The sequence below is a fragment of the Hemiscyllium ocellatum genome, chromosome 42 (genome assembly GCF_020745735.1).
Source record: "Hemiscyllium ocellatum isolate sHemOce1 chromosome 42, sHemOce1.pat.X.cur, whole genome shotgun sequence".
NCBI lineage: Eukaryota > Metazoa > Chordata > Chondrichthyes > Orectolobiformes > Hemiscylliidae > Hemiscyllium > Hemiscyllium ocellatum.
The window spans coordinates 37,200,525-37,214,074 of record NC_083442.1 but is presented as its reverse complement, the minus strand read 5'-3'; the positions used below and the strand labels follow the sequence as shown (position 1 = coordinate 37,214,074).

At 39.7% G+C, this 13,550-nt stretch overlaps 1 protein-coding gene across 2 annotated transcripts in view; it reads right to left on the bottom strand.

The window, feature by feature from the left end:
- The window catches only part of LOC132834679 (leucine-rich repeat-containing protein 49), a 258,355-nt gene that overhangs the window by 74,292 nt on the left and 170,513 nt on the right, over nucleotides 1-13,550 (bottom strand). For both annotated transcript variants that reach the window (XM_060853632.1, XM_060853633.1), the window contains 2 exons: nucleotides 11,423-11,484; nucleotides 976-1,123 (listed from right to left, as the gene is read on the bottom strand). In XM_060853632.1, coding sequence (XP_060709615.1) covers nucleotides 976-1,123; nucleotides 11,423-11,484 — 210 coding nt within the window. The remainder of the gene's footprint in view (nucleotides 1-975; nucleotides 1,124-11,422; nucleotides 11,485-13,550) is intronic.

Here is a 13,550-nt window from a genome sequence, read left to right as displayed (position 1 = left end):
TAATCTCCTTCCACCGCTACTTTCCGTCTTCTATGACGAAGCCATTTCTGTATTCATCTTATTGGCTCACTGCAGGACCTTGTCAATTTCTTGCTGAAGTACATATCAACAACATCTACTACCTTGCCCACATCAATCATCTTTGTTACTTCCTCAAAAAAACTCACTCAAGAGCGTGAGTCATGACATTCCTGCACAAAGCCATGCAGCCTATTGCTATTAAGTCCATATTTTTCCAAATGTCAGGAGGTCCTATCTGTCAGAATCTTCTCCAATAATTTGCCTATCACTGACAGAAGTCTCAGTGGCTTATTATTTCCCTGATTATCCCTTTTGCTCTTCTTAACCAAAGGAACAATATTAGATAATCTTTGGCCCTCTGGGACCTCTCGTGTTACTAAACAGGATACAAAAATTTCAGTAAGGACCATAGCAGTTTCCTCAACTACTTCCCTCAATATTTTGGAATAGATCCAATCAAGTCCTTGGGACTTGTCTACCTTAATGCTTTTCAAAACACCCAACATCCTTTTCGATACTGACATGCCTAGAATTTCAACACACCTCTCCTAAGACTCACCATCAAACATGATTTTCTCCTTTGTGATTAGCAATCCAAAGTACTCATAAGGACCTTACCCACTTCCTCCGGTTTCAAGCATAAGTTCCCTCCTTTGTGCTTGAGTGGATCTACCCTTGTCCTGGCTACCCTCTTGCTCCTTATATATGGATAAAACACTTTTCCTTAATCCTGTTTGCCAAAGGCATTTCATGGCCACTTTTAGCCCTCCTAATTCCTTGAGATCTTTGCTGCTACTTTTGTATTCTTCAAGGGCTCTGTCTGTCTTCAGTTTCCTAAACCTAATTTATGCCTCATTTTCCTTTTTGATTAAGCTCTCAATTTCTCTCGTCATCCAAGGTTTCCAAATGGTGTGAAGTGATGGTGCAATGTTGTGATCAGGATAATTGACTCACTGTGATTTTTTTCATATCCAGCTGTCGGAGTTGCAGCATGTGTCGAAGAATTGTATGCTTGTACCATGACTCCTGAGCTATGGGATTGCCATCCAAGGTAACCTCCGAGAGTGATAAAGAGTCCGCCAGGCAAGCAATGTCTTCAAACCTGCATTTAAAAAATAAATATTCATACAGAAAAACCCCATTTCAGATGAGGTTTAAGTCAATGACAGATAGAAGCAATAAATTTAAATGGAATGGGAAATGCATTAGAATCTATATTCTCTATGAGAATTAGAAACAAATGCCATCAGTAACTTGTCGATTAAGAAAGAGAATTTATCAATTGTTGATAAATACCTTTATGGAAATAGTTGTCATTCCAGTTTTCTTTGATAATTTTCTCAGTTACATTGCGTTAACTCAATAGGACTGGTGATCCATTGTGGCCGTTTACATACCATGATAATATGGGCTTAATCTAATCACAATCACTTCATACAACTAATAGTCTAATTTCCAAATTACAACCTCCATCACTTTGTGAAAGAACAAAGCTCCTCACTTACTCATTTTAAAACAAAAAATCGCTCATGGGATGTGGCGATGGATGGCTGGGCCAGTATTTATTGCCTATCCCTTGTTGTCCTCAAAAAGGTGGCGATGAGTTGTCAGTGGGTTTGGAAGATGCTATTTAAGGAGTCTTGGGCAATTTCTGCAATGCATGTTATAGATTATACTCACTGGTACTAATGGGCGGTACTAAGGAGAAGATGATTGTGGATGTGGTGCCAAACAAGTAGACCAGTTTGTCCCAGATGACGTCAAGCTTAAGTGTTATTGGGAACTTCACTCATCCAGGCTAGTGGGCCGTATTCCATCACACTCCTCACATGTACCTTGTGCATGATAAACAGGCTTTGTGGAGTCATCAGGTGAGTTACTCACTGTAGGATTCCTAGCATCTGACCATGTGAGAAAACTTAGAAAGATACAAGATAGGAGCACGAGGACGCCAATTGGCCCTTTGAGCCTGCTCCGCCATTCATCATGATCATGGCTGATCATCCAACTCAACAACCTAAAGTTGCTTTCTCCCCATTACCTTTGATCCCATTTGCCCCAAGTACTATATCAAGCTGCCTCTCGAATACACTCCACGTTTTATTATCAACTACTTCCTGTGGCAATGAATTCCACAGGCTCACCACTCTTTGGGTGAAGAAATGTCTCCTCATCTCCATCCAAAATAGTCTACTGAGAATCCTCAGACTGTGACCCGTGCTGGACACACCCACCACCGGCAACATCCTCCCTGTATCTACCCTGTCTCGTCTTGTTACAAATTTAAAATGTCTCTATGAGATTCCCCTTTATTCATCTGAACTCCAGCAAAACTAATCCTAACCTAGTCATTCTCTCCTCATACATCAGTCCGACCATCCCCAAAATCAGCCTGGTAAACCTTCGCTGCACACCCTCAAGAGCATGAACATCCTTTTTCGGAAAAGGAGAACAGTATTCTAGGTGTGGCCTCACCAAGATCCTGTATAACTGCAACAACACACCCCTGCTCCTGTACTTGAAACCTCTTGTAATAAAGACCAACATCCATTTGCCATCCTAACTGCCTGCTGCACCTGCATGCTTACCTTCAGTGACTGGTGCAGAAGGACACCCATGTCCACTGCACACTCTCCTCTCCCAATTTACAGCCATTCAGGTAGTAATCTGCCTTTTTTGTTTTTGCTTCCAAAGTGAATAACCTCACATTTATCCAAATTATACTGAATCTGCCATTTATGTGCTCACTCACCCAACCTGTGCAGATTATGCTGAAGGATCACTGCATCCTTGTCACAGTTCACACTTTCATCCAACTTGGTATCATCTGCAAACTTGAAGATGTTACATTTTGTTCCCTCATCCAAATCATTAATGTATATTGTGAATAGCTCGGGTCCCAGTACTGAATCCTGTGGCACCCCACTAGTTACCATTTTGAAAAGGATCCATTAATTCCTTTTTGTTTCCTCTCTACCAACCAGTTTTCTATCCATCTCAATACACCTCTCCCAATGCCATGCACTTTAATCTTGCACAATGATCTGTTATTTGGGACTTTGTTAAACACTTTCTGAAAGTCCAAATATACCACATCGACTGGCTCCCCCTTGTCAACTCTATTGGTTACATCTTCATAGGATTCCAATAGATTTTCCAAGTATGATTTCCCTTTTATAAATCCATGAAGACTCTGTCTGATCCTACCACTGCTTTCTAAATGCTCTGCTATAAAGTTCTTGATAATGGATTCGAGAATTTTGCCCACTACTGATGTTGGACTTACAGGCCTATAATTTCCTGTTTTCTCCCAACCTCCCTTTTTGAGTACTGAAGTGACATTAGCTACCCTCTAATCTGCAGGGACTGTTCCAGAGTCTATAGAATGCTGGAAGATAACCGCCAATGCATCCACTAATTCTAGAGCCACTTCCTTACATACTTTGGGACATAGATTATCAAACCCTGGGGATTTATCCACCTCCAATCCAATCAATTTTCCCAGCACCATTTCTCACTAAATCTTGCATTCTCCAATATTTCTGTATCTGCACAGATTGGGTGAGTGGGCACATAAATGGCAGATACAGTATAATATGGATAAATGTGAGGTTATTCACTTTGGAAGCAAAAACAAAAAGGCAGATTACTACCTGAATGGCTGTAAATTGGGAGAAGAGAGTGTACAGTCGGACCTGGGTGGCCGTATGCACTAGTCTTTGAAGGTAAGCATGCAGGTGCAGCAGGTGGTAAAAAAGGCAAATGGCATGTTGGCCTTTATTGCGAAAAGATTTGAGTACGTGTGCAGGGATATGTTATACAGGACCTTGGTGAAGCCACAATTAGAATATTGTTTGCAGTTTCGGTCTCTTTTTCCAAGGAAGGATGCTCTTGCTCTTGAGGAAGTGCAGTGAAGGTTTACTGGGCTGACTCCAGGGATCGTGGACCTGACATATGAGGAGTGATTGATGAGGTTAAGATTGTCATCGCTGGAGTTCAGACAATAGAGGGAGATCTTATAGAGACTAATAAAATTCTAACAGGACTAGATAGGGTAAATGCAGGGGGGATGATCTCGATGGTGGGTGTGTCCAGAATTGGGGGTCACTGTCTGAGGATTCAGGGTAGACTATTTAGACCATTTAGGATGAAGATGAGGAGATTTTTTACCCAAAAAGTGGTGAACCTGTGGAATTCATTACCACTGTTTGTGGTCTGCATAAATGATTTGGAGGAAAATGTCGCTGGTCTAATTAGTAAGATTGGTGGAGTTACGGGTAGTGAGGAAGATTGTCAGAGGATACAGCAGGATATAGATCAGTTGGAAGCATGGAAGAATGGAAAAAGAAAAATGGAAGATAAAGTTAATCTGGACAAATGTGGGGTGATACATTTTGGAAAGTTAAGTACAGGTGGAAATTACATAGTGAATGGCAGAACACTTAGAAGTATTGATATGCAGAGGGATCTGGATGTGAAGTCCACAGATCACAGAAGGCAGCAGCATAGGTAAATATGGTAGTAAAAGAGGCCTATGACATGTTTGTCTTCATTGGAAGGGAATTGAGTATAAGGATAGGCATGTTATATGGCAGCTTTATAGAACTTTAGTTAGGCCACACTTGGAACATTGAATACAGTTCTGGTCGCTAAATTACCAGTCGGTGTGGACACTTTGGAGAGAATACAGAAAATCAGAGGGTTAGATAGGGTAAACAGGGAGAGCCCTTTTCCAAGTATGTGGACGGCAAACACGAGGGGACACAACTTTAAAGTGAGGGGGGATGAGTATAAGACAGATGTCAGAGGTAGTTTCTTTATTCAGAGAATAATAAGGGTATGGAATGCTTTGCCTGCATCAGTAGTAGATTCGCCAAGTTTAAGTGCATTTAAATCGTCATTGGACAGGCAAATGGACGTACATGGAATAGTGGAGGTGGGATGGGCTTCAGATTAGTATGACAGGACGGCGCAACATCGAGGGCTGAAGGACCTGTACTGTGCTGTAATGTTCTATGTTCTAAAAGGTTTACCAGGATGTTGCTGGGTATGGGGGATTTTAGCTATGAAGAAAGGTTGGACAGCCTGGTTTGATTTCACTGGAACTCAGGAGGTTGAGAGGCTACCTGATAGAAGTTTATAAGGATGTAAGTTTTCTCGCTAAGCTGGAAGGTTTGTTTTCAGACGTTTCGTCACCATTCTAGGTAACATCATCAGTGAGTCTCCGGTGAAGCACTGGTGTTATGTCCCACTTTCTATTTATATGTTTAGGTTTCTTTGGGTTGGTGATGTCATTTTTTTGTGTTGATGATATCATTTCCTGTGTTGGTGCCGTCATTTCCAGTTCCTTTTTCTCAGAGGGTGATAGATGGGGTCCAAATCGATGTGTTTGTTGATAGAGTTCCAGTTGGAATGCCGTGCTTCTAGGAATTCTCGTGCGTGTCTCTGTTTGGCTTGTCCTAGGATTGATGTATTGTCCCAGTCAAAGTGGTGTCCTTCCTCATCTGTATGTAAGGATACTAGTGATAGTGGGTCATGTCTTTTTGTGGCTAGTTGATGTTCATATATCCTGGTGGCTAGTTTTCTGCCTGTTTGTCCAATGTAGTTACAGTTTGTTACAGTTCTTACAAGGTATTTTGTAAAATCACCTTGCTTGTTGAAGTATAGGGTCTTTTAAGTTCATTAGCTGCTATTTAGTGTGTTGGTGGGTTTGTGGGCTACCATGATGCCAAGAGGACTGAGTAATCTGGTAGTCATTTCTGAGACGTCTTTGATATAGTTTATAAGAAGATTATAAGATTGTGAATGGCACACATAGAGCGGAAAATATGAGGCTTTTTCCCGGATGAAGGGGTCAATTACTAGGAGACACAGATTGAAGATACAAGGGGTGGTGGTAAGGGGTGGATGTTAACATGAGATGTGTGAGGCATGTTTTTCATACAAAGGGTGGTGAGTGCCTGGAATACGCTGCCAGAGGTGGCGGCACGGGCGGCACGGTGGTTAGCACTGCTGCCTCACAGCGCCAGGGACCTGGGTTCAATTCCCGCCTCAGGCAACTGACTGTGTGGAGTTTGCACGTTCTCCCTGTGTCTGCGTGGGTTTCCTCCGGGTGCTCCGGTTTCCTCCCACAGTCCAAAGATGTGCGGATCAATATGCTAAATTGCCCGTAGTGTTAGGTAAGGGGTATATGTAGGGGTATGGGTGGGTTGCGCTTCAGCGGGTCGGTGTGGACTTGTTGGGCCGAAGGGCCTATTTCCACACTGTAAGTAATCTAATCTAAAGGTGGTAGTAGAAGCAAGCACAGCAGCAGCATTCAAGAAACACCTAGATGAATACACGAATAGGAAGGAAATAGAGGCATACGGATCCTATAAGTGAGGACAGTTTTCATACGGAATGGCAAAATGTGTCTGAGAAAGCTTGTTGGGATGAAAATTCTGTTTCTGTGCTGTATTGTTCTTTTTCTCAATGTGCCAAGAATCTAAAGCTTTCTCCTGTTTACCATTCTTTCCAGCCATGCATTTGCCTGCCATGTTCAATAAATCTGTCTCTACTGTTTTCTGAGAGAAAATTCCAAAGATAAATACCCTCAGAGGAAAAAATACTTCATTTCTCTATCTTAAATAGTAGATTCTTTATTCTTTAAACTGAACCTCCAGATCTAATTTCTCCAGTCAAGGAAACATGCTCAGCTTCTAATTTGTCGAGTGTTAGAACATGGGGGAGAACCCCTCTGTTAATGAACTCACCTCGCCTCATAATCTGTGAAAATATATGAGTGACAGAGAATTCCCAAATTTCACTACTTAAAGAAAATAATATCAATTTATACTTAACTCTAAAAATTAACATTAAACAATAACTGTTCACAACTCTAAGCCCTCCTTTTCTCTTAACTGCTTATTACTTGCCTCCAACTTTAAAACAATATACTGTTCCAACAACACTTATTAAAATTACATCAATGTAATTTCAAAACCACATAGCTGCTGTCTTCTGCAGTGTCTGTCTTCTTCCAGCTGAAGACCTCCCTGGGTCATCTTCTTTCTTTTTATTGTGAAGATGTTTCATATGAAAAAGGTGCCTTTGGTAGACAGTGTTTCAATCTTTTGAGTCTCTCTCTCTCTCTCTCTCTCTTTCTCTCAATGGCAGTTACTCTCTTGATGTCTGTTACTCTGTCTGACTTTCAAAATGCCTGCTTCTTTTTTGAATCCCCAGCATGGCATCATCTCATTGGCTCGATATTGGCAAAACAATAAATTCAAACTCAATTTGGTTTTAGTATCCTGAGACATAATTTAAACTGATTGATTAAATTCGAATTGTTGTCAAAACAGCAAACAACTCAGGTATCCATTTCACAGCCAAATATTACATATTTTCAATTTTCAGTACACTCTGAGACTGCTAGCTAGTCATACGACAGGTGTTTGTAAGCTCTCAGTGCAAAGTGGCACTCACTCCTTTCTAAAGGCACAGTACACACCCTCAACCTCATAACATAAGCCTACTAAAAATTATATGAATTAAATAAGTTTATCTCTCATTCTTATAAACTCCAATGAGTACAGGCCCAATATGCTCCACTCTTTCATAAGGCAACCCTTTCACCCTAAGAATTAGCTCAATTAACTTTTCAGTGCACCTAAAATGAGTTTAGATCTAATCAGAAGTGTGGTGACCGAAGTAAAGTATTAGTATTAACATAAGGTCAATCATGAGGAGTGTAGCCAGCCATACTATAAGACCACAAGATCATAAGAAATTGGTACAGGAGTGGCTGTGCAGCGCCTCAAACTTGCTCCACCATTTAATACTCAGGGCTGATCCAACATTCCTCCTGTCCACTTTTTTACCCATAGATAACCCCTGATTACCCCTTCTGCTCAACAATCTGTCTATCTTAGCCTTAAATGTACACAAGAATTCTGCTCCCACAGTTCTCTATGCCAAAGAGTTCCAAAGACTCTCAACCCTCTGAAAAAATAGATTCCTCCTCATCTCAGTCTTAAATTGGCACCCCTTAATTCTGAGACTATTCCATCATAGGAATTCACAATTTTGAACAACCCTATCAAATCTTTTCTTAATCTTCCCTGCTTGAAGGAGAAGAACTTCTGAAATCACACTGTACAACTCAAGTCCTTCATCTCAAGTACCATCTTACCAAAAATCTTATGCACTCTCTCCAAAGCCTAAAGTATGGTGCCTAGGTTTTAAAACACTTCTTCATCCAAGACTTAACCATATTTCATAAATATTATGCTTAACTATTCTTTTTATTCTGTTCCTTCATAAATAAAGCCAATGAAGCCGTACTATTTTTAAACAATCTTTTCAATTTGTTTTGCATCCTCAAAGATATGTGCACACATATTCTGGTATCTCTGCTTCTACGCTCCTTTAAAATTGTATCATTTACTTTAAACTACCAATCCTTATTATAATTGCCAACATTGAATTTTACCTGCCATTTGTCTATTATGGTACATCCTCTCCTGAAGTGTGCCATCTTCTACTGTTTCTACAACATTTGAGTTTTGGTGTCATATGTAAAACTTAAAAGTAAACCCTATTTATCAAGTCCATGTCATTAATATATATCTTAAAAAAGCATTGGGTCGAATATCAACCCTTGGAGTATAGCATGAGTATCTCTCATTAATCTGAAAAAAAATGTGTTCCCCAGTATTCCTTGCCTCCTCTTTTAAAATCCAATTATACACCAGTTCTGTCACTATTTTTTTATCCTAATTTTGTTAACTCATTTTTATATAGCACTTAATCCAGTGTCTTTTAGAAATCCACTCTTCTTTCTACATTATATTTTCATCAGTCTTTTCCATTTGCTGGAAAATGCTCTTTATTGCTTTCTCAAAATTAATGCTGCTATAAACTCAAAGCTGCTCCTAATAGAAAATACAAATGAGATGTCATATTCCTCTGTCTTGTGCCATTCTCACACATCCCATGTCTACACCATAATGTCTGACATCCACTATGCACAAGTTAACCCCTCTTCCTGCCACCCACTTTGCCCTCAAGAAGAAAATGCTGTAGTGTTTCAGCAATAATCAAATAGCTAAAATAGTGACATTTTGTTTTCTGGTTGCCATTTTTTAATAGGTCTTTTTGCGCTTGCAATTTGAAGCTCCTCTTTATCAGTCTTACAACTCGCCTCAGGCAACTGTCTGTGTGGAGTTTGCACATTCTCCCCATGTCTGTGTGGGTTTCCTCCGGGTGCCCCGATTTCCTCCCACAGTCCAAAGATGTGCGGGTCAGGTGAATTGGCCATGCTAAATTGCCCATAGTGTTAGGTAAGGGGTAATGTAGGGGTATGGGTGGGTTTCGCTTCGGCGGGTCGGTGTGGACTTGTTGGGCCGAAGGGCCTGTTTCCACACTGTAAGTCTAATCTAATCTTTCCTCCCACAGTCCAAAAATGTGCAGGTTAGGTGAATTGGCCATGCTGAATTGCCGGTAGTGTTAGGTGAAGGGGTAAATGTAGGGGAATGCATATGGGTGGGTTGCTCTTCGGAGGGTCGGTGTGGACTTGTTGAGCCGAAGGGCTTGTTTCACACTGTAAGTAATCTAATCTAATCTTAAATATGGAAGGTTAAGCATGCATCTTGGCATCCACATTTCAAAAGCCTTCATTTCCTTCCACAGATCTTTGTTGATTGCCTATGTTCTAAAGCATCAAAAAAAATGACTAGAATGTAGCATCTTATAAGATATTTTTCTTGTTACAAGCTTGAATTTATTTTGTTGTTGACACATCCTTCATCTTCACAAATTTAATTTTGGCTTTCTTTATTCTTCTTCTGACTTCAGCTTTGTGTATTATCTTTCACAATAGGGTTGTCTTTCACCTCGTTTTCTACCCAGTCAAAACTGTACTTTACCATATCCTTATCTGCCATTTGCACCATACAAAATGATACTACAACCAACTATATTCTCCAAGTTCACCTCTTTGTTTTCTGAGATATTTGATCTGGGATACCCTCAGCCACACTTTCATATCTCCCCAGTTCCAGCTGCCTTTTGCTTATTAGCCTGTGAAACCTCAGCACACACAACATCCATTCGCTCTTAATCTCTCCCTTGTTCTCCTTCTACGTCCTTCACCACTGTTATCTATTTTAACTACTCCATGTTAATCATTGTACTTCCTTGCTTGTTTTCCTCAGCTCCAAATTCTCTATCCCTCATGCTTTTTTAAGCATCTTGTTCTCCAAGCATGCTGAATTGACTCACTTAATCATCATTCACTTCAAGAATGAAATCAAGAAAGCTCATCAACCATTCCTTCCTCTTACAATATATATTTTTAACATGAAAGCTACATATTACCTAACTATATTTTCTGATGTTCTCAATTTTCTCCTATTTTCCTGAATCTCAACAACATCATGCATTTTGGCCATGTTTCCCAAGTAAATTCTCATCATTGCAATGACCTACTCACTGTACCTTGGTACACATGACAGTAATAATTATTTAAACAATTCAATTAAATCAAATCAAATGCTGATGGTATTAATGACAAAACAAAGAGATGGCTGTCCATGTTCAGCAATAAAGTATAGTTAATAATCAAGGGATTCCATCCTTAAATGTACAAAATTATTTTTAGTTAAATACATGATCTTCACGTGAAACATAAAAAAGGTAACTTAGATGCCATGTTACTGCGAATTAAGATCAGTGCATACATTTAAAACCTAATTGGATTCACAAGAACGTTCAGATTAAAGAACATGTGTTTCATACAGAAATACTCTTCTTTAGAGTTCACTGTTTTATAATTTACTAATATTCATACTGTGAATATCAAATATTGTATTTTATTAGTTATATCCTGTTAACTACAAAATTGGACCAACCAATTGATGCATAATTTAGCCAATGATCATCTTGTTAAAATAAACTACTCAAAGGTATTAAATTTTAATATTGGCTGTAAATAATGATTGAAGCTGTGTGATTACAATGTGCATTTGGGTGACAAAAAAAATGAGCATTTGTCTGTTGTTGCACAATTCCCAGTCTATGAATGACCTTCACTGAGTCACTGATAAATGGCTGCAGTGAACATGCTCAAAATTAAATTTGCCAAGCAATCAAATTTGTGGTTTAATATGTAAGTCAGTAATAAACCAAAACCAATTCAAGAAAATAAAGAAAAAAATTAATCAATATTACCTTCAATATTTCTTCAATGTAAAGAAACTGCAATATTTCTTAATGAATGAAATGTATAAAGGTGAAATGCAGAAAGGTTGTGAAAATATTCTGTACCTACAAATAAGAAAGGTTTCTGTACTTCAACAAAGTGAGCACTTATGCCTTTGAGAGTAACCAGTGCTTCCAATTAATAAAAATCTGTGGTTCTTACCTAGAAATGTTGTTAAAGCTGAGGAAAAATCTTTGGAGTCTAGGTAATGTGTCTGCATCTCTCTGTAAAGAGAAAAAGAACAGGGAGTCGTCAATAATAATGTCCTTAATATCCCAGCAGCCTTTGAACGGGATCCTGCAGCTCCATTTACTGCAGTCTTGTCATTGGTTTTTGCTTGCAGTGAGCTGAAGCTTCCTGCTTGTGGAAAAGCACTGCAGGAGAATGTTAGCCTACAGAGACCTACTCAGGCTGATGAGCTGATGCACTTGCCAGGTAAAGGTTAGGGAAGCAGCTACAATGTATTGTGTGGGCTGTCAGGAGGAGCAACCTGCTTCATCAGCATTTCAGATGCATAAGGAACTAGTGCAAGCAAAGCACTGATTTGCTTTCAAAGCTGCCACTCATAAGAAGCAAGCTATTGTTTCTCTACAATTACTCCAAAGAATGACAGAAATAACTCCTTTAGGTTCTATGTATGAGTAATTTGAATTAGGAAAGCAAATGTTTCTGCAAGGAGCATAAATGATCGTAACAGGTGACCTACACAAAATAACATATACATACAGAAACCAAGTAACACAAGATTACACATGATACAAATAAATTCTGCAAAGATGAGTGCATGAGATTTCTTTTGGAAATCAGATTGACTGGATTCCTGAGAAAGGGTTCCAGCAAAGTGAAACTTAGACCCATCTCTAAATACACTGTGAGTGTAATCTTCAATGCCCAGCAGTAAAATTCCAGAAATGCTGCATTTTAAGGGCTGAAATACCCAGAAGATATATAGTTGCTGCCTTGTAAGCCACAGTGCAGACCAAGATCTTTAATACACAGAATTTTTGGACAGAGCATTTTGAAAAGCTGCGCTATGCTAGTACTTATGTTCCACAGAAAGTCAAGTAAGCAGCAGTCCAGGAAAGTTCTCCCGAAACTGAGATAAAAGTTACTACCCTTGATATCAAAACAGTATTTGATTGAGATTACATCAAAGAGTTCTAAAAATGGTACAACGAGAATCATGGGGAAATCTCGCTGCTGGTTGATGTCATACATAGCACAAAGAAAGATGATTATGGTGACTGGAGGTCTTGGTATGAATTTCTCAGAATAGTGTTCTCAATCCAACCATCATCAGCTGCATTGACAATAGCCTCCTGTTAATGATAAAATCAGAAGCGGAAATGTATGCTATTGATTGCACAATATGAATCACTGTTGTGGTTCTGTTCGCCGAGCTGGGAGTTTTTGTTGCAAACGTTTCGTCCCTTTCTAGGTGACATCCTCAGTGCCTGAGAGCCTCCTGTGAAGCGCTTCTGTGCTGATTCCTCCGGCATTTATAGTGGTTTGAATTTGCCGCTTCCGGTTGTCAGTTGCTGTCCGCTGCAGTGACCGGTATATTGGGTCTAGGTCGATGTGTTTGTTGACAGAATTTGTGGATGCTCATCCACAAATTCTATCAACAGACACATCGACCTAGACTTTATATATCGGCCACTGCAGCGGACAGCAACTGACAACCGGAAGTGGCAGATTCAAACCACTATAAATGCCAGAGGAATCAGCACAGAAGCGCTTCACAGGAGGTTCCCAAGCACTGAGGATGTCACCTAGAAAGGGGATGAAACGTTTGCAACAAAAACTCCCAGCTCGGCGAACAGAACCACAACAACGAGCACCGAGCTACAAATCTTCTCACAAACCTTGAATATGAATCACTATTTGTGACTTCTCGGTTACTGAAATAGCCTATGTTCAGGTAAGACCTAGACAATATCCATTCCTGATGAAGGGCTTATGCTCGAAACGTCAAATTCCCTATTCCTGAGATGCTGCCTAACCTGCTTTGCTTTAACCAGCAACACATTTTCAGGTAGACAATATCCAAGCTTGGACTGATACATAGCAAGTAACATTAGTAACACAAGTGCAAATCAATGACTATCTCTTACAGGAGATAATTTAATCATCACCTCTTGACTTTCAAAGTATTACTATCACTGAATTCCCACTATCAAAATCCAGGAGTTTACTATTCACCAGAAACTGAACTGGACCAGCCTTTAGATACACTGTGGCTACAAAACCAGGTCAGAGGCTAAGAACTTCTGTAGCTATTAATGCACCC